The following is a 25482-nucleotide window of genomic DNA, read 5'->3' as shown; positions in this document are numbered from 1 at the left end:
AACCTACAGTACAAACTCATAAATTTGGAATCTGAAAACGAGGACTTGGTCCTTTGAATCTAAAGCAGCCGTTCAGATACTTAGAAAATCCGCACTCACAACTGAACCATTCTTGTCTTCGAGGCTTAGATAAAGCCAGATTTACCCAAGCAGTTATCAGCGCCACGGTTCCTCCCATTTCACCAGTTCATTTGCGACTTCTCTGAAAACTCAGCAGCAAGAAGCATTTGCTGGTACGTTTACTAAGGAGGATTCAGGCTTGTGCAGCATGACGCTCACTGCTAGGAGAAATTAGGTCACCGAGAGGCTACTGCAGTGACTGCCAGAGATGCAGCTGCCGTATTTCTAGGTCAGTGGTCACTTCCACGATAACGGCTTTATGAAGGTTTAACCAACAAATGGAGTTTTTGCTTGCATGTCCATGTGCGAGTCAGTAGCCTAATGTGATGAGACACATCTAACATCTAACTTGCTGTTTAAATGTGGGGTAATTTATACTGAATTACTCAAAAAGCTCAGGGAAACCAGTGGAGAGGGGCAGACCCACCAGAGCACAGAACAAAAGAAAGTATGCCCCATCTTCATGTATTTGCTGTTTTAACACCTCCAGGGAAAGGTATGTGTCCACAAACAGCCCCATAAATGCAGTACCTGGCCTCCAACTGTTTTAAATTTCAGCTGCTTTTTTGGGGTAGCTGCAGAGCAAGCCAGCCATAGGGAAAGCTGCTTCTTACAACCTGGTGGTGAGTCCACGGCTTCTGTCCTGTGGACGAAAACTTCTGAAACATTAACCTATCCGATAAAGCTGTGAGTGCACTCCCACAGCTCAGGTTCTTTTAGGATACACTTCTAAATTGCATCATAACCTCTTTGGGCTCAGTTTCATATTTATTATACATAGCGTGCCATGCCTACAAGCTCATGTTCCAGGTTTAACGTGCCCTCTTGGTTTGTTCTGCTTCAGAGTTGCTCTACTTTGTGTGTTTTTGCTGCTGTTCTCTCTCCCACCCTCTCCATCAAACACACTAAAAGGCATTTAGCTTAACACCGAGTGAGGAGCACTCTCATAATCTGCAGCTAAGTACTGCTTGCACAACTCTGACGTAAGCTCATGATGATGAGAGCCCCACCGCTTCTGTAGCTTTTGGCAGGATCCCAGCACCCTGACCACCAGGCACACAGTCACCATGAAGTCACCCAAAAATGGGGACACAAGTTTTGAACGGTGCCTGAGCAAACAAAGAAAAAGGCATCAAAAGATAGCGTGAGTGTGAAGCTTCAGATCCAGATCTAACTCTGCCAGAAGGTGGGAGCCGTGATCCCAGTTCCTGCTGTGTACACGGACCCTACCTCTGTGACAGGGGCTCAAAGCTACTGCAACAGGGAAAGGCAAGTGCCTGAGACTTGCCTGAATTTAACAGGTCTGGGCGCCAAAATGTACTTGCTATCCCTCAAAATCTTCTCGGGAGACTGTGCGATATGAAGGACAACCCACGTTCTCTCACACACAGTTCCACAAACAACTACAGTGCAAATCAACCAAACGGAAAAGGGAACCTCAACTGCACTGATTCAGCAACGGGAACGTAGTGCAGCTACTAACCATGGAAGTGAAAACCTCTAAGCTAGCAAAGGTAGATTCAGATCAGCACATTATCATCACCAGGTCTGCAGGCCAAGTATGTTCTTAAAATAGATCTGATGTGCCACTGACCAGCTGTGCAGAAGCACAGAATCGCATTATCCTGCTCTGCTCTCCAGCAATGAACCCGATCTGAGACATTTCCAAGATGCTCATGAAATTATTTTTTTGTTATCCTACGAGCTCCCTTAGGAAACTCTTCTTGCTCTCTCTCGGAATAGGCTGCGCTCTTTGAACTCCCTCCCATGAATAGGAATCCTGCGGGTTGCCTGTTTGTACTGAACAGGAACAAGCCTTTGGGAATGTCCGTGTCATGCACTGCTGCTAGTTACTGTTTGTACACGCTCCGAGGACACAGAGTATTCCACAGAACTATGACTCTGTCTTCCCCACCCTGTTATTAGTCCTCTATGAGACATCTCGCCAATTACTTCCTAAGACGAGAACTACACTTATCACACAAGTAAACGCACACTTAAATTAACCTCTATTTTTTTAACTTTCAAAACCTCCAGACCTAAATTTTAAGTCTCTACATTCCCTTATACAACTGAATAAAGTTTTGCTTCTCCTGTAAGAACCATGTCAGTATCTACTAGTTAACAGGTCTCAAAAGCCTTCCCCTGGCACTTCTGAATGCAGTGCCACGTATGAATCTCCCTGTGGTTTACACACCTGAACACGATGGGTTTCAGTGTTGCTGAAATTATGGAGAGAAACATTTGTTCAGCTACGTCTCCAGACTCTACTCCTGCAATGTATACTATAAGGGCTTGTTCTTGCTCCTAGTTAGGTCAACATTACTTTGTGAAGCCTGGTTTGGATGCTTTCTTCACATGGGTGCTGTCCCAGGTGGTGCAGCAAAGTCTGGCTGCAAACAATTTCCTTCTCTTCTTCCTAGGCATCCTTTGTAAGAGCTGGCCCCAAGCTCTGAGCACCTTGCAGGTGCTCCAAATTGCCAAAGAAAAGCAAAAACGTGGCTAACACCCTGTAAAAAAAGGCCGAGGCTCAGTTCAGTGGAAGGCAACAGTTTCCTTTAGCATCAACCTCTCAGGGGCACTGACAGGTCTTGCCGCTTTGTGCTGACTGATTTGCTCAGCCGTTTTGCAGTGGCAGGTTCAGAACCTCCCCTGCCATTTCCCATGGCTGTTATTCAGCCCCGTGCCCTGACAGAAGCAAAGCCCTCTGCTACGGTTGCCCCAGGAGCAGCTCAGCATCACAGCGCCGATGCTGCGATGCCGTGACGTCAGGCACGCTGTGCTGTCTGGCAATTAAGCTCGTTAGCTTCCATCGCTAACAGAAATTGTGGCTTGTTTGCGTTGGAGCGGGCCAGGCAGAGGAACTCACACTTAACACATAAGGTAAATAACAAAAATGAAACACTCGAATCTCTAAGTGGGGGAGAATGACTCAATCTCGAGTCAAGTAGAACACCAAAAATCTTAGACATCTAAATAAAAATGCCTGGCTTTATGTATGTCTAAGCTGCAATTCGTGATGTTTTCCTTGGGATTGTCATGGCTATTACGTTCATCTGAGAGCTCAGCCAGTTGTATGTCAATTCCCAGATACTTGGACCCCAAGAAAAGTAGTGTCATTTTATAAGGTCAAGATTGAATTATAAGCTATGGCACTGCTATAAAGCAAGGCTGCTCCACACCTGGCATCATTGAGTACTGACTGCTGTTGGGTGGAAACACGTAGCACCACCGTGGCAATTTCTGCATCTCTGGGAAGGCCAAGCAGATCGTTTTCTAGAAGAAAGACAGCAAAGAAGACCCGGCTGTGCTGGGTCTCAAAACCAGATCTCCCTGCTGCTTCTCGTGCTTCAGCAAGCTACTGAGCCACATGCCCCCCGAACAAACACAGCAACAGCAAGGCAGCAAATACTGCGCACTTCACGTGGTTGCTGGTCAAACACTCAAAACGAGTGAACACAGGACTTGTCTGAGTGATCCCGTGCCCACCTGCAATTACCTCCCAATGTGCCGGGGTGCTGCTCTCGTCACCGTCTCACCATCCGTGACAAGGTATTCAACAGCAGAAGCACACCACCACAATATGGAGACTGCAAAGTCTTTGCAGGACCGTGCACAAGGTAAATGAAGAAAGCAAACTGGCACATCGGCAGGACCATTCACACGTTGCTGCTGGTGGACTGGGGTAGGCTGGAACTGCTTCACAAAAAAATGCCATTTCCTATGCACTGCTGGCTGCCTCAGCCCAATAGATTTAAGCCTGTGCTCACCTATACAGCTTCATGCTTAAAGGAAGAAGAAAATAACAGAAACCTGGATGAGAGGCGACTGCAAAATTCAATGTCCCAGCTCACCACGTCTCTGAGCGTCCAGTCCCTTACAAAACAAGGCAGAGAGACAGAAGTAGCAGCAGAGAAATACCCGCAATGGGCACCAAAGGGAACAAGATGAGGAAGCCACAGCACAAGACCTGCCAGGGAGCGCCCTGCAAAAGAACTGGTGTGCCCATATGGGGCACAAAACTCCAAATAAGCTGTAAAAATCACCAAAGCCCAAGCTCACTACACCCGTGGTGCTGGGGTACGCACCGTCGCGACGCAGTCCAGAAGGCCAGGATCTTCTTAAGCGCGTGCAGATTTGACTGCATCGTGAGGCTGCCGTCAGCGAGGAGGGTGAACGAAGTGCCTTCACCATCAGCGCTGCAGGTTGTGACGGGGAAGGTGAGGCTGCGCATGGGAAGGCAGGCCAGGGGCAGGAGGGAGAGGGAGCCAGCCTTGCTCACCCTTTTAACAGGCAGCCGCTAATGACTGAGCTCCAGTGGCCAGGAGTCAGACAGCCAGGGCTTGTATGCTCACACTGCGCTAATTGCCGTTGCTGCAGGCACTGAGCTGGTGAGATGAGAGTAAAAGAGAGCAAGGTGACTAAAACAGGGAAGGAAAAGCAGGAGGCATGTAAGAGTGAGCAGCTGACTTGTTTGTTCCCCCTTACAAAAGCACCGCCACCCGTTATGAAGCTAACGGGAGGCCCCCATGTCTTAGGGACGCCGAGCTGGCAGGTGCTCCAGCAGATCCGTGCAGCCTCACAGACTTGCACAGAGGAATGATGATTTGTCCCAGCCCCGCACTGACAATTTCTTCACGGCCTGAAATGTTCTACTTAATACCTAATTTTAAAAGCTGCTATTTCAGTTTCATGGCAGAGTCGCGGCTCCTCAGGAAATTATAATAAAAACAAACGGGGCAAGACAGCAGTTCTCACACCTTGTCTGGTTTTGATCAGCCAACCTGTGTGATCTCTTGATATTCACAAAGAGAGATTGGAAACGGATTTTACTGCCAGTTTCACAACCACACCTACAAGTGCTCCCAACCCAGCCCTTACGTTGGGAACTAAAGGAGTTGGAGTTGGGTAAGAGCCTGGTCGTTCCTGGCTCCCATACTGCCTCCTCCAATATTGCCTCTTCTCCTCCAGCGATGAGAGGCAGTCTTGGGAAAGCCCCTTCCCTCCCTGCACGGAGTGATAGTGCGGTGCTGATGACTGGGGAAAAGCTGTTGTAACTCTGGCTCCCGTTCTTTTCTGATGCTGCTTCTCACCTACACCAGAGGGGAAGAGAAAGAGATTGAAAAGGCAAGGAGCAGGATGTTGAAACTAGTAAGGGAAAAGAGAAACCACAGAGAAGAAATCCAGAGAAAGGAAGACAAGGGAATCCTTATGAGGAAAGGTCACCTTACGGCATCACATACACACATGATAACCTTTCTGTGCATATTTGGTACCATCCTATCAAATTAAATCATTAATTTTCTCACCAGGGAAACCATAAAATGTTTATGAAAATGATTTCATTCCTTATTAAATTCTGAAGGTCACTGGCTCAGTTAGGGCCAACATGTACCCATCCACATTTAATCAAATGAGATTTTCCTGTAAGATGGGAGTTTTCAGCCACTCCCCCTGTTCCAGGATCTGAAGCAAGCACAAATTGTTGGATATACAGGTCCTATAGATAGGCAAGTAGAGGCACTGCAAAATGTATAAAGACCTTCGAAAGGCAGGTGCCTAAATTCACGACCTGAGTTTCAAAAGTGCAAAGCAGTCTGCAGAACCCACTGACTTCAAGGAGCCCTGCTCAGGCGTTCAGGAATTTTGGAAAAGGAAAGGAGATAAGGATCCCTTTTTTACTGAAAGCTTGGCCTGTAGGGCTGGGCTGGGCTGGGCAACAGGGCTGAGCAAAATGAAAGCGCAAGCACATTGCAGGCTCGGCGCCGGAGCTCGCAGTAATCCAGCAGTTTAAAGTAATCCTCTGTGCTTGCTCGGGGGACCTTGCTGTGGGACAAGCGTGCTAATTTCCCCAAGCGAGCTCTGCCCTACTCTCCCGCTGTCCTGCTACACCGTGCATTTGCTAATTCATGGCTATTTTCCCCTCCCCATGCAAGGGCACTGTATCTGCTCACTGCATTAGTAACAGATCAGTCCACTCTGAGCCTAAGTAATGATGTGCTGAAATCCAAAATGCTTTCTTTAAAGAGCACACAAGCAGCAGGGCAACGCGCTCCTTTGATCTCCAACCTGCCCACACAGCTTCCTGCTCTCCTCCTTCCCTGATCACTGCTGATAGTCAACTCCTTGGGACATCACAAAGAACAGGCCATCATAAAACAGGAGGACCAGAAGCAAGGAAGGTACCAATAAGCAAGGTACCAATAATCCCACTCCAGAAACAATACATCTGCTCGACACCCCTAATTACAGCCAGCCAGGACACATTCAGAAGCCTGGTGCTGCAGACAGGAATGTTTTTAATTACATTGGTCCCTTGCCTGCCAGGTAGCCAGTTGCTCTGTCAAGTTACCCAGGTATGGTCCCTTCTCTTCATCGCACACATCTCTGAAGCTGCTAATGCTGAAAGCATCTGGATTAAAGATCACTGGGGATGCTAACCATGGCCTTGCTAATAGTGCCCAACAAGATGGTTCGCTGGACAGGAAGGGGAATGAAATGTGCTCTGGTTCTTGGCTCCAATTTGCCAGCTCCCATAAAACACGGGAGAAGCAGCAGGATCTGCCTCTGCCACTGGTTCAGTTCAGGTAAGCAGTGGTGCCAGTACTGGGCATTTCTCAGCACATGCTGCTCTTCAACGTTCACCAAGCCATCACTTCTATTATAAAGAGAAATCCTAAGAAGCAGTCGCAAAGGTAACCGTGATGTTGAAAATAAAGCGTGGGTCTTGGCACACACAACGTGACTAGGAAATGCATTGTGCAACTCCACGGAATTAAAGAAAGCCAGCTAACAACGAGTGAAGCAGAAACACTCCAGCAGCTGGGAAGGCAGCACAATATTTGAAGGCAACGTAAACTTCATTTCGCTGCAACATAGAAGTTGTGCTTGGCTTCTTAATCTGAATTATTCTGCGTACCAAAAGCATGAGCAAGCTCTGATTCAAATGCTTTTTATGGTAAGGAAGAGTCCATGATCTAGCACACATGCTGTGACATCTCTTTTAAGAGTGCATCCTACTCAGCGAGCACCTCTACCAGTATTTTTCACCCAGCTGAGACTTTTTTATTGTTTTATGGATAAAGCATGGATTGTTATAAATACTGACAGCGTTCAAGTTATGTGAGCACGCAGAAGACACAAGTTGTATAGAAACTGTGGCCAGCTGGGAAATGAAGCTGCATTAATTAAAACACTACCAGCCACCCCCTTACTTTTAATCCTAAAGCAAAAGCATTCTCAGTACGGACTGAGAGCCAGCTGGGATAAACACATCTTGGGTTACCAGTGCCTTCCAGCGGGGCCCAAGTCCCTCGGAAACACCTTTCATCTTGATCACCAGCCTTTCACGTCTACGGGACTCACTGCAGGAACAGCTCATTGCGGAGGATTTCACCAAAGATACTGACTTGGTGGCTTGATAACCAGAGAACTTAGAGGGAAACTCGAATTATGCAACCTGCCATAGTTGACAGTCTCCATACTTCTAAAGAAAACAGCATTTCTTGGCTTTTTGTTATGATGCCCTACTTCCAACACAACTTTTCACTCAGTTATCCCACAGGCAAAGTAGTTTACTCTTGTGCCAGCACTTAGGATCCTTGTGCAGGTCAGACCCGTTCCTACCCGTGATGCAGAACAGGACCACGATCTTTCTTGCCAACCTTCTCCTGCACCCTATCAGCCTGAAAATGGAAAGAGCTATCAGCTTCTACTTCTGAATCCTAATTCAAGAGGGTGCTTGAAGCCAGTGCTGGCTGTTAAGCACGTGTCTGTGCTCTGTACGTGTGCTTCATTTGCAGCACGGACTGAAGTCCACAATAACAAGACACACACACAGGCTCAGGGTGACAGAGAGGCTTACGTGCTTTCCTGAACGCAGGAGGCTGAGGTGCCTGTCTGATGAGAGGCTGAACAAGACTGTGACCCTACTGTCTTGTACACAAATCTGCTCAGCAAATTGGGTTCGGCAGCCTCACAAACCATAACCAGATGGAAAAACATATTTTTCCTTCCAACAGATAATCAGCTGTTTGCTGAGGGCACTGAAGTTCCCATCACGCAGCCTGTTTTCTTCCTTCTGTGTCACAGCAAAACCCTGATCCTGTGGAGGCAAAATGGTTTGTGAGAGGAGGGCATCTCAGGGGCAAGATCTTGTTACTTCCAAAGATCAAAACCAGAGTTTTCTTTGGTCATTAGACCCCACATAAATCTTTCTCCTCTAGAAGTCTCTACCTGGGTGATGCATTTTGTTTAAAGCAGTGGTAGTGACAGATCTGCACAAGCTCCTTCTCCTCTTGGAGAGGTTTAGCAATAAAATGTGAAGCCTCACAATATCACATCAAAGAAATTCCCAACAAGTTCATAGGGCATCACAGCGTGCAACTGCTGCTAAGCTTTCTTTAGCAGCTTTCTTCAGCCTGCTTACTGCCTTTGTGACAAAGTTCACACCTGGTAAGTTTCTGAGTTACCTGTCACAGACATTTTTTCTTATTTTTACAGCTAGTTTGGGGGAAAATGAAGGCAACGTGGCATTCATTGCTTCCAAGACAACTCAAGAAGGCACTTGTCCTCATGCTAATTCTGAAGTGCGTGCCCAAAAGCTTTGCTCAAAGCGAGACTGTGATTCCTTCTGCAAGTATTCATACATAACTGATGCTGCATTAAAACCCCGTCTGTTAATTTGGCGTAATGTTAGCTACGAGCCTTCCTGTTTCCTGATGGCAGAGATGAAAGGCAAAGTCAACGTGTACAACAGGAGCCTGGCTGCTAAACGATCCTGGTCCAAAGTTTTCACCTGTTTCTATGAGGAAATGAAGTTCCCATCTAAAAAGAAATGCTTTGTTTTGAGTAGACAACACCTCTGATGATGTCCTACCTCTTCTCTCAGGCAGTTAAACTGTGGTGAACGTGTGATGTATCTGTCCTGAAATCCTCCCTTCAAAAGGTAGTAGGACAGCAAGTTACTAAGATTGGAAATATTTTGGCTTTGATGCTAGGAGACCTTTCAGCACAAGAAATGCAACAAAAACTACAAAAAATGACAGGAGAGTATTTGGAGTGGCCTGGATCTCCAAAGTCCACATCAAGACCTTTCCAAAGGCCAGACATTCAAGGTCTTATTATTCCCTGGTGTATACTGAGTTAGGGGAAATACACATGCTGTGCATACAGTTATTTCCCATTTACTCCAGAATAAATGAGAACAGAATCAGACTCCAAAGTAATTGCTTGCAAACTGTTAGTAAATGCTCTCTGTAAGGCTCTGTAAAGCCCTGAGCCACCCATCGTGCATGTAGTATTTATTTTAAGGGGATAAATAATGCAGGGCGGAAGAAAAAAATCCCACGCAGTCAACTCACAACATTCCAGAGTTATTTACCAGTGGCTTTTTTGTTTCTGTTGCCTTTTTTTTTTTTTTTTTTTTTTTTAACAGTTTTAAATACTGTCCTGCTTGATTCATTAGTTTGGTCTCCTGTGAATAACTGGAGGTTTTTTCACGTGTAGAAAACATATCCCAAGATGTAATTGTAGGGATTTGCGTCACTTTCATAGCTGCTGTATGTACAGAGCTGGGGCTTGGATTTTTACCCTTTTTTTTCATTTTTTTTCCCTGTTGGTGAGAATCGAGGGAAGGCAGCGACAACCAAACTCATCACGGGCTCATTTGTCCTGCCGGTGTCTCTCACCCCCCAGTGCATCTGATGCATTTTTCAGCACACGCTAAAAAACCCATCAGGCCGACCCTGCGGTGCGCAAGGTGCGGGCAGCGACTTCCCGACACTTCTCAGGACTTGCCATCGCGGGGAGTTCTCATGCCCCACCACCCACCCTGAGCAACCTTCATCACAAAACAGGGCTGAATGCCTTCAGAAATGATTCAGGTCAGAGCAAATGTTGCACATGTTTTATCACCCGGGAAACTCAGAAACTTTCCAAGAATGAAGTTACGGGAGCCCGGCAAGCCAGGGGGCTGCAATGCACTGTCTCTTGCAGACAACGAGGCCTCAGTGTCAAAGCAACAAGACCAAGGGCAGAGAGGGAGGAGAAGAAAGGCACCCTGAGAACCTGCAGGACACTGGTTACAAACAGGTGGCTGAATACTAAAGAAAGAGACACAGAGAGAACAAGCAGCAAGACACAGGCATGAATGGAATATGTTTTACAGGCTGGTATGAGGAATTTAAGGAATTAAGAAGGTTCTTTCTTGTTTCCCAGCCTAGAAGAAATGTTCAGTCTTTAATTATCGCTCGTCTCGCTGATGGAACATAAATCCTCAAGAATTCCCTTCTGGGGGACTCCGCAGTCTTTGACTTACCTGACACATAGAAAGAATTTGATTTTGTGCCTGACGCTGCTGTCAGCAAATGAGAGAAGCTGCTGTTAGAGGTTTTAGCCTCCTTTGTTAATCTCAGTTTGAGGACTTCAGGCAGATTGGCATTAAACAAAAACGTCCAGTGTGCTTTTGCCCTAAATTCCAGGGTGCTACGCTGTGACAGGAGTGCTGGCTGTCACCTCTCTCTCCCCCTTCCTCCAGGACGTGGCCTCCAAGGGCTTGATCCTGCAGGGCTGTGTGTCCTGTCCCCCCCGCAGGTAATCCAGATCACTTCAGTGGATCTACTCACATTCTCAAAGCTGATCCTGATCTTAAAAGCTGGATCAAACCAGAATGTTTGGCGGCGCACAGGCCTGAGCCACTGGGGAACCAGTGATTTCAGTAAGCCTTGCAGCTGGGTCTGCTGCTCACCCTCATGGCAGCACTGCCAGCAGACGGCACGCCTGCAGTGATCTGCCTGCACTTTGCGCTGCGTTAGAAACTCCTGATTGCAGGCAACGTGCCCTGTTACTTGGGCAGCCCAACAGAAACCCCCAGTAAGCAACAAAGGTGGTGAAACTATGAGTGGAGCAATTTCCAGACTCTGGGACAGGTCAGAGCCAGACTGAAGCATAAATCATGCATTTCTGGCTTACCTTTAACTGTGCCAGTGCTTGTGAGTAAGGAAATCCTCATGACCTCCACGCTTGGAGCAGCTCACACTGAATTTACGGGGACTTGCCACAGAAGGAATTTTGTAGGTCTGCGCCCAAAGTGAGCATTAACATCTTCAAGACTCTTTAGCTTGGGTTTCAAGAAAAATCTCCCTCTAATTCACCCTCATTTCTGTTGGAGAAACCCTAATGGGTTTAAAGACAATGTTAGATGGAAGATCTGTGGGGAGTTAAAGTCCCTGTTGTTTGTCTGCCTGCCTTTAATCTCCAGCAGTGCAGAATGTGTTTTGGTTTCTGCTCTGGACCGCCAGCTATTGTAACAAAATGTGTAGGCTGGATTCTGCCCCATTTGCTCTGCCTGTTTCCTGCACCAGGGTCACAGGAATGTGACTGAGAATAAATCTATCAGCTGGAGAGGAGCCTTCTCTTCACATCTCTAAGGCCTAATGCAGTTTATGCACAGGATTTAAAGCAACTCACCCTGTTGTTCCTGTGCCCTCCGGCAATCCACATTCAATGCAGGAGCCAAGTTTTATAGCATAAACAAAGCAGGTTGCTAAATAATTGACCTGACAAACTGGTTGGAAAGGTTGTGCTTCCAATCTGGCAAAGAGGCAAGCTGGTCCCTTGACCTCAGGAACAAATCTGGGCCTTGGTTTCAGGGAACATCACCTAATGCTCTGGTCCTACCAACATGCCAGGCGATACAGGTAGGTGGTCAGTATGTATGGCTCTTAGATGTCCTGGGACATCAGGAACCCTGTTTGGCTTAGCCTTAGACACAAAGGCAGCCAAGTAATTATTTCTTTCTTTTTTTTTTTTTTTTTTTTTTTTTGATGTACCACCTCCTTCCAGCACGAGCTACGTTTGCTTTGTTCAGCCAGCAAGCAACCACAACAGCTATTGTACTGCGCTCTTCATCTCCCTGAGGGGAAGCCAGAGTGGCAGTGCACTGAAAAACAAGAGTCTGTTCATCAAGTGTTTTTTTTTTCTTGGCAAATCTGTCTTTGAACACTAGCCCCTGAGAGCAAATGTGTGTAAGAAACCTGAAATGTGACAGCGTGAACTTGGGACTCACAGAAGGTTTACAGTGGAGCTGTTTTCATTAAAAAGATAAGATCCTTCAGAATTCCTGGGCAGCTTATGGTAACGATGAACCCTTATTCATTCTTAAAAAAAGCAGTTTGTTACAAAATCTCATAAGCACACACACACAAGGGCAAGTTAGATGAAAGATGTCTGCCTGTTAAGTTCCCTGACAGAAGATATTTTAATGACTCTGAAATTAAAGTGAGATCCTCTTACATACACTTTAATGATGAAAAAATAATGCTTAGCTCTTGCCCTGGTCTTTTCTTTAGGAAAAGGCAAAGCACACACCCAGTGCCGTCCAGGAGATGCATAGCAAAGCTGGGAATAGAATGGGGTCTCACACGTCTGATCCTAAGCACATAACCAGTGTATAGCATAGGAAAGCTGCAAGGATCCCTATGCCACCTCTGGCCATTGCAGAACCGTAGCTACTGGTGTTTGACACCTAACAACACTTCTCACAAAATTTCCATTTTCAGCAGCGTTATTAATAACAGCTAGAGCTAGCTGATGTCCTGCTGATGAAAAAACAATCTCGGAAGAAATTACTTTTTTCTCAAAAGCAAATGCTTTCTTCATACCACCAACCTGTTGATGCAGATGGGATTAAGAGAACGCAGCTCAGTGCATAAACACACAGGAAAGCTCATGACTTTCTGCTGAGTGTTGCTTTGAGATCGAACCTCACACACCCAATAGGCACAAGTGATATCGTACCTTCACAAAGAGCTGCATTTCTCCTTGATGAGATTATTAAAATGGCATCTCTTTATTTATTTGTGAATTCTTTGTAAATCTTTGGAAATTACATGGAAAGTGTGATTGTCATAAAAACGTGACCATCTCATTTGCTTCTTGTTACAGTAGAGAAACAGGCAGAATCTCACAGAGGATGGAAAACATTTGGTACAGCCCTCCTATTGCACAAGACAAATCCCTGCAACAGTCACGACTGCAATGGCCTCTTTCAGAGCATCTCTCGGGTCAGTACTGCTGCTCTGCCACACAGCGCTTCTCAAATCCAAACTCAAATACTCCACGCTAAAAGTCACCACTAAAATGAATGTATTTGGGCCAAGTAACTGCGTGCTCTAACATCACAGGCAGAACACTTGTAGAGCAAATAAACATGATCCACTCAATCAGCCCTGGAGGCTGCAGGGCCACAAGGATGGCCGTAATGCCCTTTGGGCTGATGAGGCCTGCCTGATACCACAGGGCATACCCGGAGACTTCTGCTGCCTTGAGGCCTGACTCTGCCTTTTGCTCTGCTTTTATGGCAGTAAGCACCCTGGGTTCCTAACCCACAGCAGGGCTCCTTGGAAGTACAATAATGCAGGTAACAACCAGCAATAATTACAAGCCGGTGTCCCGATTCCAAGGTCAGTGCAGTATCCAGCACTTCACCGCCTCCAGCTCACACAAAGGGGATTGCTTGTTTGTTTTTTAAAAAGTTTTGTCTTAGTTCCCTCATTTGAGCTACCTGTTTTCAACAAAGCATTGCAGGACTAGAACCGATCAAGCATTATCTGGATAGGGATCGGGTTGTGAAGGTGACCACAAGACTTTTGGAAAAAAAAGATGTAGGACACTGCAAAGGAGCTGATCCAACCTACCATCTGCTAAAGCAGAAATTCAGGGTCAGTCATTAATGCCAAATAAAGCTGACATTGCTGGGCCTTTCTCTCCATGATCTGAACAGCACGTTAGCTCCTCAGAATGTCCGTTTGTCAGAGGCTCAGACAAAACTGGGACAAGGAACAAAGCACCTTTCACCCCAGAGCATGTTGTGGGTCAGAAGGTCGGAAGACAGCTCCCATTAACCTTGTGACTGCTGCTAAAAAGCTCAGGGCCCTGAAGAATACTCCTCTGCCCATCTCCAGGGACGGGAGGTGGCTATGTCAAGGCTGGGAAGAACAAACCTGAGTATGGGCAGCATTGAGCAGTTTAGGCCTGCAAGCTTTACTCACATGGGTAATCCTTATTGTCTGATTAGTCCCACTGCAGTCATGAGGGGAGGGGGTGCCCATGTAAACCTGCAGAAGGAGGAGAAGAGGCCTTAGCAATGGAAAATGTGCTGAGACATACGCGGCGGTAGCTTTGCAGCCCCTTCTTCCATTGTGCCTATTCTGCTTTCCCCAGTCTATCCCTTTGTTTTCCCTCTCATGTCCGTGTCAGTAAGGCAAAAGCCCTTGGAAAGAATTGCCAGTGGCTTTCTGGTGGCCCACATGCACTGCAGGCTGGATGTGCTGTGTGCAGTATGTGCACACAAGGGATGTAAAGAAACAGGAACACCATTTGGAGAGGCTGGGAGGAACACGTTACAGGAAAACCTGTTTTCATGAGATGTCCCAGCTTGGTGATACAGATCCATCAGCCACTCAGGCTGTTCAGCACTCTCAGGGGCAGTCCAGCAATTAATGGTGTCTCCCTAAACAACACATGTAGAAGAGGCTCTTAATTCCCTACTTCCATCAAAGTCTTACCCGCAGCCTGCTTTAAGTGACCAGCTGCACTTCTGCATGTAAAGCATGCAGCATACAAAAAATATAAAAGATTTGGACATCATTGCAGAGCAAAACCAAACTCCTTGTTCCTCAGTGTTTCTTTCCCTTCTCTTGTCTCCTTACAGAAGCACACAAAACAACCAGGGCTTTCTTTGGGCTTCCTGTGAAGCAATGCACGCGCGCACGCCCACACACACCCATTCCCATACCATGAGCTGTAAAAGGCTTCCGGCCCTGTGCCTTATGATTTATCTTCAACTTCAAACAAACAGAGAGATATATAAAGGATGGTACAAAGCTGTGGTTCCCTGGGATCTCCTCCATGGCAGAAATGCTTCGTGGTTGAGCAGCAGGCCAACCCTACAGTGTATTCCTCACCTCTCGTGAAGCAGAGAGGTAAGGAAGTGAGAGCATCCTGCCAGCTACACCGAGTTTGAATGCTGCATCTCATCACCGACAGCAAGGTCCTGCTATACAAGGCACCCTCCCTTATAATGTGTCCTCCTGCTCCTGGGTGTGCAGGGCTGAGCAGAGCTGGGGGCTCCCACAGCCTGGCTGGGTAGGAGAAGAGTGGAGCATTTGATCCTGTTTTAGCCTCAAAATACTCATTCCTGGGTGACCGAGGCTGAGGAAGGCAGTATTTTTCTCTTGCCAAGAAGCATTTCTTCTCGCCACCTACTTAGCAGGAAAATCTTCTGGGTTGCGGTTACAACAACCAGGTCAAAGTACAAAGACATTCCTCTGAAAATTAGAGAGAAAGGCTTCATTTTTTCCTTTTAATTGACATTTCATACCTTCAGCAGTGCATTGTATTTTGCGAAGTGCTTTGCACATGGTAATTAAGCCTCATGACACCCCTCACCTGTAGGAAGGCCGGCCGCACACACCGCACAGACGGAGAAATGCAAATACACAAAAGTAAACATCTTGCCTCTCGTCTCACCGTGGTTACGTGGCACAGCCAGAAAGGAAACCCACGCATCCTGGCCCCTAACACTTGAGCTCATCTCCCCCTAACAACTGTGAAAAAAGGAGAAAACTCATTTCTGCTCAGTGGTGATGATCTGGTTCCTACCCTACTGCCCTCCTACCAGCCAGCCCTGCAAGCACAGGGGCAGAGAGCAGAGGGCACGGAGACCACTGTCCCTTCAGCTCTGCAGGTTTATACCAGATTGATAAGAGAAAGAGGCTGTCAGTTTGCAGGCTGGCCAGCCTGCAGGTTCCTCTGCAACTCTAGGGCCCACTTATCATCACAAGCTTGTTTATGGACTAAGCAAGTGTTTCTCTGAGCAGTGGATTCCTTTTTAGTCATGGCACTTGTCTGCGAGCAATGGGAACTTCTACAGGTCTTGATTTTTCATGGGGAGCCACCATTTATCTTTCTCCTTCAGCAGTTTCACACAGCCTCACACAGACCAAACGGGCTTGTGCTTTCTCTGAGCGCTAAGCTCCTACATCGTTTCTATGAAAAATGCAGTACAGAAGGAAGAATGCTCACTTGTATTTTCCTCCAGGTTAAATGGACATCACTTCAGCCAAGTCACAACATTTCCATCCCTTTTTCTATAAGAGGATCGGCCCAGTGGTGTATGTTTGCATTGCTAAGCTGCACTCCACTCCATCTTCGCTCCCAGCCAATGCCTACACAAAGCAGAACACCAAGTTGCACAAAGTTGCCCCAAGAGCAAGCAGCTACCCATCATTATAGCAATCCAACAGGAGTCTGAAATGGCACACCTAGTAATCAGACTTTATATACTGCAACTCCAGGCTTTTATTTTCATGCTTTATACTGGGGAAGGCCGTACTGCTGACTTTTTAGAAGCAGATAAAGTAGGTTAATTATTCTTTCCTTAAGCTTCCAAGGTGATTAGAGCTGGGTAAACAGTGAAAAATAATACCAGCTGTCTTAGTCCTAGATTGAAATGATGCTAAGTGCTGATGGCTCATGTTTTTCTTTGCCCCTGAACAGTCCCACAAAGGCTCGCATTCTCATTGCAAAGCACCAAATACGAGATTGGGAGGAGGGGCGACATTCCCTGATGTCTTTGTATGCACCTTGCTAGTAATCCAGAAAGCAAAATGGGACAAAGTCCCAGTCCCCATGTCTCTCCAAGTCTGCTAACTCAGAAGCAACAGCGCCCAGAGATCTAAGAGACCGTGCCCCAGCTCACAACCTGAAAATAGTCGTGGTCTGAAAAAGGTTAGTCCAGAATATCTGTTAGGATCTCTTAAAAAAAGAGATCATTTTATGAAATATCAGCATCTGCTTCCACGTTGTTGAAGAGACGAGGTGAAAGGCAACATTCACTGAACACATCTGGTTGCTCTGAAATTGCTTATTCAGCTCTAAGAGGTTTAATTCCTTCAACATAAGTTCTTAAACCTGTTCAGCAAATTCCGCCTCTTCTACGCAGAGATGACCATCCTTCCTTCCTGAGAAACTGATATCTCATGTCAGTTTGTATTTATGGTCAATAAATGTCCAGAGCTGAAGTTGCTGGTATTTGTTTCTAGAGAGGGAGGACCCTTGCTGCCTCAACTCCAGACCTAGAGCAATACCACTTGCTCTTGTGTTTAACAATATCAAGAAGCTTGTGCCCGTAAAACAATTATCTGCAGAAAAAAAAGAAGGAAAAAAAAAAAAAACAACTAGGAGGTTCCAAAACAGTGTGTCTGAAGGCTTAATGGGTTGATTTATGAGTCTGGGACCCTCCCACTGTGGCTCAAAGTAAATGTTCAGTTATGATGTTGTCAAGGCTGGCAGATCATTTCCTGCTTTTGTCAGCTTTCCAAAAACGAGCAGCCGCTGTTCCTCTTCCAGAAGCACAGCCTCTCTGATAAGAATAACTTGAAAAAACAAGATGAGTTCAAACTCCACTAGCACTAATTCATCATTAGGCCCAAACTCCTTTTTGTTAGATCATGTAAAAAAGGCAAGGGCAACAGAGCTAAACAGCATGGAATAAAATGTTTGGGATTGAATATGAGAAGTGCTGTGTTTGCATTTGGTCTGTGAAAAGCTCGACTCTGACCTGACACTAGCAGCCGATCTGGCAGTCTTCAGTAAGGTCGTGGCATGGGGACTTCAGGTATGCTAGGAGCAGAGGAGAAACATCAGGCACCTTGGAGGTTTTAGCACATGGAAGCAGCAAAATGCCTTTGTTCTCTCTGTAAATTTCTTGGTGATGATAAGAGAGCAGCTCTAGTTCCAGAGCGTGGGAGAGCATGACCTGTGAATAAAATTTTTCCTACTCTCAGTTGGACTTAAGGGAGGCATATCCTAGGATGGGACAGTTGTAAAAAGCCAAAGGACTACTGGTTTCAAGCTCTAAATGGTTAAAGGAATAAATGGGAAACGTCATAATGGCTGAGCCAAGATGCATTTGTGCAAGACCTTCCAGCACAAAAGCTGCTTTTAGATGTCCCAGAGAACCACAAATTTACCAGCATCGGCCAAGAGGCACTTAGATGTGTAAATAAAGTAACTGCACTTAGCCCTGGGTCCCAGCATGTAACCCCTGCACAGGAACAAACTTTGTCAGCTCTGATAAGGACATAGCCTGCTTACACAAAGGCGAATGTTTTGTGGCCCCATAGATGGCATGTTATGAACATCAACAAAATCTGTATGTGGTTTAAGGGCACTAACCTGGTGTGGTAGATAGCAGGTCTGAAGTGGGTAATCTGACCCTACAGTAATCCTAATCTACCACCACCCAAGTTTGGTTTGGATGTGTTGGATGTGCACATGAGTATTTGGGGGGAACCTACTGGTGACTTTTAAGAATTCCTGCTAGTTAGTACAGAAACGTCCTTGGAAATAGTTATGTGTAGTGTTCCTCAAGCAGAGATGACAAAACCAACATATAGGCTCTAAAAACAGGAGAGAAATTAAGCCAGTGCTCGTTTATGAGTCACAGAAAATACTGCATGTAACAAACAATGTAAGAACAAAAATCACAGCTGAAGTGACACCACTAGAGCATAAGGAATACAAAGGGATGAATAAATTAGGACAAAGGACCTGAGACATAAGAGATGTTGCAGAAGTGTGTGAAATGGTACAGACCAAGCTGGTATAGCTCTTGCTAACCTTTCCAAAGAGAAATCACTATAAGTAAAATTTGAAAAAAAAGAAAAAAAGAAAAAAAAGAAACACACAAAAAAACTCTTTTTTTCTATAATCCCCAAATATCCAAGAAACAGAACTTGCCACTGCACAACAATATTGGGAAAAAAAAATCCTAAAAAAAATAATGCAAGACTGAAATAAGACTCAAAGAACTAGTCTTCAGGGCACACCGTTTGCCAGATACCTTACCGAAAGGAGCCAGAGCTGTGTACTCTGCAGCTCATTTTGTTAAGCGACACCAGAGACAAAACACTAGGTTAAAAGGAACGCTGACTTTTTCAGAAAGGGTCATTCATATGTTGCTAAAATACTATCAACCTTCAAAATGGTTTGTGTTTTAGATGCTCTCTGTTATGCAAATTCTGTGAAGACATTTTTCAGAAGCCAGGCCCAGCCCCAGGTTGTTTCAGATTAATCAGCTGCTATGTCGGGAAGAAACAAAGGCTGTAAGGGAATTGGGAAAGGAGGTACTAAGTGTTATCTCAAGGTGTCCCATGATAACATCCAAGGTATCACAAAACCTGCTGTTCCTCATCTGACTCGATGTGATGGTGTAAACCATATCCCTGGGCTCTCCTAGGGCGATAGGAGCTCGGTGCAAATGGAGAGCATGCTGTAGGGTGCCACTGTCCGTGGTGACCACACCAAGGGGACGCCTTTCACAAGGGCTCTGGAGAGCTGGGGTCACACACTGCATGGCTTCAGTGGCAAAACTTACATTGTTCCAGCTGGTTGATGTTATTAAGGTAAAAAATGTCTCTACTCAATGTCATCGCATCCCCACCGCTGCAGTGTCTGACACTGACAGCACAATGAGCAAGGACACGTCCATTCGGTTCCCTTCCAGACAAAGAAGAGACAGTACCTAGGCCGACAATTTATATTTTTGTTAAATAACATGCCATGAACTATGTAATTCCCCGCAGCTAGGCTCACCTCTTTAATGAGGTAACTCCACACACAGCTTTGTCCCCAGGTAAGAAATGGGACCATTTACTCTTAGCCTACATGAAGCTCAAATGATACCTTGGATTTATGACAGTCGCTTCCTCTGCTAATGTCTTCCTCAACACATTGCAAAGATGAGGTCTCCAGAGCAGCAGTCTCTGTGACCTTATGGCCTGCCCTCTCTTTCAGGCTTGCTCTTGTTCATTTACTTGCATGTGTGTACTATGTTTTTCCCTCTCTGGCCCAAATACACCTCCTTTGCAGGAGACACACCTGCTAGTGTAGACCTTGCTGTGTTCTTTACCAGACTGACCCTCATGGAAAAAATCATACAGAGTGTAACCACACTTACAAGGAAGCTTAAAACACACTGCTGGGCAATCCTCATGTCTCTGAAATTTGAACGAAAGTTTCTGCCAGCAGGTTTTGCTGACCAAAACTTCTCACTCAGCCTACAGAAAACTGCAGTCATATGATCAAAGGGTCCTTGCTCCCCAGAAGAATTTGGACTGCCAGAGCTGCCCTGTTAAGGAAATGCCATAAAAAGCAGAAAGCCGGGTGTGTCTGGGCAGCTATCTGCCTCTTTTCATGCTATCATGCCTGCATGTAAGCGGGAGACAAAGGGGAAATCTGCAAGTCCACAATGCAAGGATTAGACTCTTTCTTTGCTAAGTCCAGGGCTGGTTTTCTCTGGAAGCAGAAAAAACAGGTGGAGAGACCGACTGCTGCTGAGTGCTCAGAGCTGTACTATGCCTCTGGGGTGAAATGGCAGCACTGAACAGAAAGAAAAGGCAGGGGGGGAAGGAAAGCCTGTCACTTGTTCACCTACGAGTTGGCCCCCTTCCTAATGATAACTACAAGTAAAATATACCTCCAAAATAGGCTATAAATGAGATTTTTGCTGAAGCATCCACATTTTTTTCACATGACAACAGCAGTTTTTATGGCACGTTTTCTCTGAATGTTTCCTGCTCCTGTGGCATGTGGGTACCTCCACGTTTGACACTGTTTGTAACACTAACATGCCTTTGGACAATGGGATTTATTTACCAGCCGCTGTCTGATCCTGCCTCGGAGATGCCCAGGCAGGCAGATAAAGACAAAGCAGACTGCTCCATGCCACAAAGCTTATGGCATGTGTGGAGAAGGCTAGCTGTGCTAGCACGAGGCTTTTTTGGGAAGGCTCAAGAGAAGTCCAGGCTGACACACATCACTGTGATGGCTGTAAGCCCACAGCAACTTCACCACAATGTTTTCTATGCTCTCAAGGGACAGCTGGGCCAGAGGATAAGAAAGATAGTGAGGCAGAGTGAGCTAACAGGTTTGGAGAGCACAGTTCACTCAGGGCTCACAGCCACTCTCTAATATTTTTAGTGTCCCCAACCCCCCTGAATCTCAAAGCATCCATCATGCTTTGAAAAACCCAAGTTCTCACTTGGCCTGTGCTGGCTGCAGCTCAAAGGACCATATCATATCACTCTCCTCAAGGTGCTCCAGGGGAACTGGAAAAGCAGCAAAGAACTGGCAACATGAAATCAAAAGATGAGAATTATTCACACTGCTTCGTCTCCCTTCACTTGTCACCCCCAACCTCCTGCTCCAGCAAAGCAGAGTCAAAAACTGCACCGGACACAAAGCCTTCCCTTTGTTCTCTAAAGACGAGAAGTCTTTTTATATTTAAATGAAAATCTGTCAAACTAATTAAGTGAAGATGTAATGGTCTCATTTTGTACTCATTAGAGAACATGGTAATGGCCATAAATTCCTCTGACGGAGTGTGTATGTGTGAACATGAATGTCTGGTAATGTCTCATAAACTTCAGGCCGGACTACGTCTTTTGTCTTTACATTAGAACTTCTAAGACAAACAAAAGCCCCAGTATTGCTTAAATTAGATGCAAAGTGCTATGTTACAGCAATATTATAAGCATGCTTCTTGTGCACACAAACAAACCGAGGGACTCCAGTGATGGTTCCCACCGTGACTGCAATGTGGCCCTTGTGTAGGTCTGTAATGCGATGCATTGTCCCAGACAGTGTACAATTTTCTGCTTGGAGATCTGTGGGCAATACAGCTCTTGCTGGGGGTTGCTCTGAATATACCGCCAGGGCATCCTCAATAGGATGAGACATTCTTGGCATTTCTTTGCTTTTTGATACCCACAGACAAAAGAAAGAAAGAAAAAGAAAGAAAACTAGCACACTGGAACAAATATGTATATACTGTATTATTATATTATATGTATATATTGTATTATTGTAACATGTATATATTGTATTCCATACATATGCATATATTTTATCTCATGTATAACATGTTATATATTTTATCTCATATATAACATGTTTCACATTCTTTTTTACTCCTCTGTTTTCAGCAAAGAAGCTTTCCTTGTAGAAGGGAAAGGATAGGAATGGAAAGGAAAGGAACTAAGGATGGATAACTTTTGAAACAGAACTGTGTTGGAATTAAAACAGATTCCAGTCTGAATTAAACAAATGCAGGAAAAAAAAATTCAGCATCAAAGACCATCTATTGCTGCATGTTGGGGCTGAGGCAGAAAATATTCAGGAGCAATGTGGGTTTAATGGTAGACTTGGCAGCTAGAGGTCTTCTCCAGCCAAAGGGATTCTATGATTCTGGAGACCTGCTGTGTGCAGGAACAGCAACAGCAGCTGAATTTCATGTAGAGAAATGGACCCCAGGACACCATGAGACAGAGGACACAGAGTTTGTTTTCTCACCAGGCACACTGGCTGCATTTAAATACAGATGGTGGATAAACTCTTGGATGGGACCAGGTTGCTAGAGGAAGACTAACACAGACCTGGTGATTGTTACTGTCCCCAGCATCTCCAGCTAGGAAAGACTGGAGCAGCAGCTCTCCTGTCCTGGGGCCAGCCACCACATGGAGTCACGATGACATTTGCTGTCACGAGGGTTTTGTCCGAGCAGGTGCAGCAAGAGGCTGTTTGCTGAACTGCCTGCACTGGCCACGGGATGAAGCAAGATCTGAAATCAGGGGAATGGCTGAGATAGTCCAGAATTACAGAATCACAGAATCACAGAATTTCTAGGTTGGAAGAGACCTCAAGATCATAGAGTCCAACCTCTGACCTAACGCTAGCAGTCCCCACTAAACCATATCCCTATGTCTTGTGATGCTAGGAATGGGGAAGCATTTCTGGGGCTCAAGAAAGAGGAAGCTTCTGTGTGAACCTATCAGTAGCTGTTCCCCCAACAAAGCAGACTAGAGGCTTCAATTTTCTTGTGATTTAACAACTTTTGTGGCCAGCTCCTTGTTGTGTGAACAAAGGCAGACTGACCGTGAGGGAGAACTCCCCCTTCAGCAGGGGGCTTCATTAGACAGTTATTCTTCTGCTGCCATTTCTCTTCTCTACTCCTGAAACTTTGATGCTTTTCAGAATGGAAGAGTGTAATGAAATGATGCCAAAGGAAACGATTCATTTTCCATCCTCCCCCACCCCCAGAGAAGTTATTATAGTGCAATGATAAATGTTGCAGTACTACTGCAAAGAGACAGATTTCTGCTGAAGTACTCTCATACAAAGCTGTGAGATGAATGGATTTCATCTTTATGCCATGGGTTGGACTTTCAGGGGTAACAGGGTGCCAGGAAAAGCCAGGGAGCAAGTGATATTTACAGGGAGGAGAAATCTGAGTATCACAAGACGACTCTGCCTTTTGCATTATGCTGAGGCATTATGCTCTATGTAAAAGCACGATCAGGCCTCCAAAACTATGTGTAGAATGAAAGTACTCTACTTTTCACGGTTGGTATACGCAGAATTTTGACTTATCTTCTAGGTTTTGAATCATGAGATCAAGAAAAGCTGAAAAGCAAAAAGCTTCACAGATCTCCTGAGTCAGAAGGCGGTCCTTCAAAGCGTTTATTGTACATCACATGAACTGGCAATAGCACTCTGTCTCGGCAAAGAACTAAGGCAGCGTTTCTGGTATCATCTTAAAACGTTCCTCAAAATGGAGCAAAGTACAAAACACTGTAATAAATGCTGAAGAGAGTAAATGAGTTTGAACCTTAATAGAGCCTACAACTCTCCTTTACTGAACCTACTGCCAAAAAATAAAGCACTCCGACTCCTCTTCTTGAACTTACTGCGGGAGTGTCTGTGCATGGCAGAATGATTTTATTTTATATTTACCATAGCCTTCAAATAAAGAACACAGCAAACCGAATAAATAAAAGGGATACCTTGATGCTAAAGTAGTTAAGGTCGGTAGCTTGTTGTAAATTTGACCAGATTTAGTGCCTACTCAGTGGAGCTCATAACATCCATCAAGGCTTGCTCTTGTTCTTCACTTTTTCCAGGAAGACCAGAAATGCTAACAGCCTGTGCTTGTAGTTCAAGCTTGCAACTAACAGACCACGGTCCCCACCTGCTGAAAAAAAGTTTCTGGGGAAGAAGAAGAGATGAAGGGAGCACTGCAGAACCTATAAAAATATCCATATGGGCTCACTGAAGAGAGAAGAATGACTAGGGACACAAAGTGCTTGATGTTATGTGTTGTTTTCTATGCCTTACTCCCCTAGTTCTTCTGCAGGTCACCTACTGGAAAGGCAAGGCTGTAAGAGCACGGTTACGACTCAGTAAGCTGCTGATTAAAGCTAAAGCCTAAATCTCTTGTTGCAGAAGCTTTGCCATTTTCCCTGAAAGAGATCAAAAAGTAGAAGAAAAAACATATGAGGAGGTGAAAGGCTAATGGCTCCTGAAGATAGTTCTGCGTTGATAGGGCTGGGATTGTTTCTTCGAACAACGTTTCTCTCATTAAAAGCAGGTAGGTATCAGATTTTAATGACTTGTTTTTTCCCATCTCGGTAGGTCCAGAAAGACTTTACTTCCCTGTTCTCCGCAGCCGTCTTGCAGAAGAAATGCTTTACCTGCCTTCTTATCACAGTGAAATGATACCTGCACTTGAAAGCAGGATTTTTACCCTTCTCTACAACCTTAGGCAAATACAGCCAGTTCTCAGAGAGCTGACAGGAAGGCAAATCACCTACTGCAAACTGACAGCTGTCAAGTGATAATAAATACCTGTAACAGGGAGTATTTCATCCCCCTCCATGTAGCTATCAGCTTTCACTGAAATTATACTCTCCTCCCTGTGATCAAGCCACTATAGCTGTGTGCCCAGCTTCAAACGCAGCCTTGGGCACTGGGAAGGAGGGGGGCTGCTGTTTTTCCTTCCCTCATTTCTAGCACGACAGACTTTCCCGAATGGCATGAAACGCCTGCAAGGTTTCTTTCAGTCTGCAAGTTCCCTGACCACCGCCCCTGTCTTGTCTAGGGGGCTTTCTCTGCAAGTTTCTGTTGCTATTGCAAGAAATATAGAAGCAGGAACCACTAAAATAATCAATATGCTGTTTGGAAAAGCTCGATAGCTCTCACTTCTTAATGCCTCACCTCAAACCTCTTGAAACCCTGAAGTAAAATTACAGCACAGAATTCCTTGTCTTAAAGGAATCAGATCGCTTGGCTGAAAACAATTCACTTTGCTGAGTCACGGCAAGCAGTTGAGCAATTTTCAGGAACGGGGCCACAGTCACTTGCCAGCAGGAAAAAATGTTAAGGTGTGGGGAGAAAAGAAGTCTGCATTTCAGAGGTGAACTTCCAGGGAAAAGGAAGGAGTAAAGCCGTTTGCTCGGACAC

The 25482-nt window shown here is 45.5% G+C and overlaps 1 protein-coding gene across 6 annotated transcripts in view; it reads right to left on the bottom strand.

The window, feature by feature from the left end:
• Positions 1-25482, bottom strand: part of SHROOM3 (shroom family member 3) — a 139051-nt gene that overhangs the window by 54831 nt on the left and 58738 nt on the right. The window contains exon 2 of one of the 6 annotated variants that reach the window (XM_082759425.1): positions 14172-14237. The exons of 4 other annotated variants lie outside the window; for them this stretch is intronic. In XM_082759425.1, the coding sequence (XP_082615551.1) occupies positions 14172-14173 (2 nt within the window). In that variant the 5' untranslated portion in view covers positions 14174-14237. Of the gene's footprint in view, positions 1-14171; positions 14238-17743; positions 17763-25482 lie in introns of those variants that run through there. One more of the 6 variants, XM_082759428.1, reaches the window with a different exon arrangement.

This window comes from Aythya marila (assembly GCF_965140915.1).
Source record: "Aythya marila genome assembly, chromosome: 4".
NCBI lineage: Eukaryota > Metazoa > Chordata > Aves > Anseriformes > Anatidae > Aythya > Aythya marila.
The sequence above is the reverse complement of the archived record's forward strand: the minus strand, read 5'-3'. Positions and strand labels throughout refer to the sequence as shown.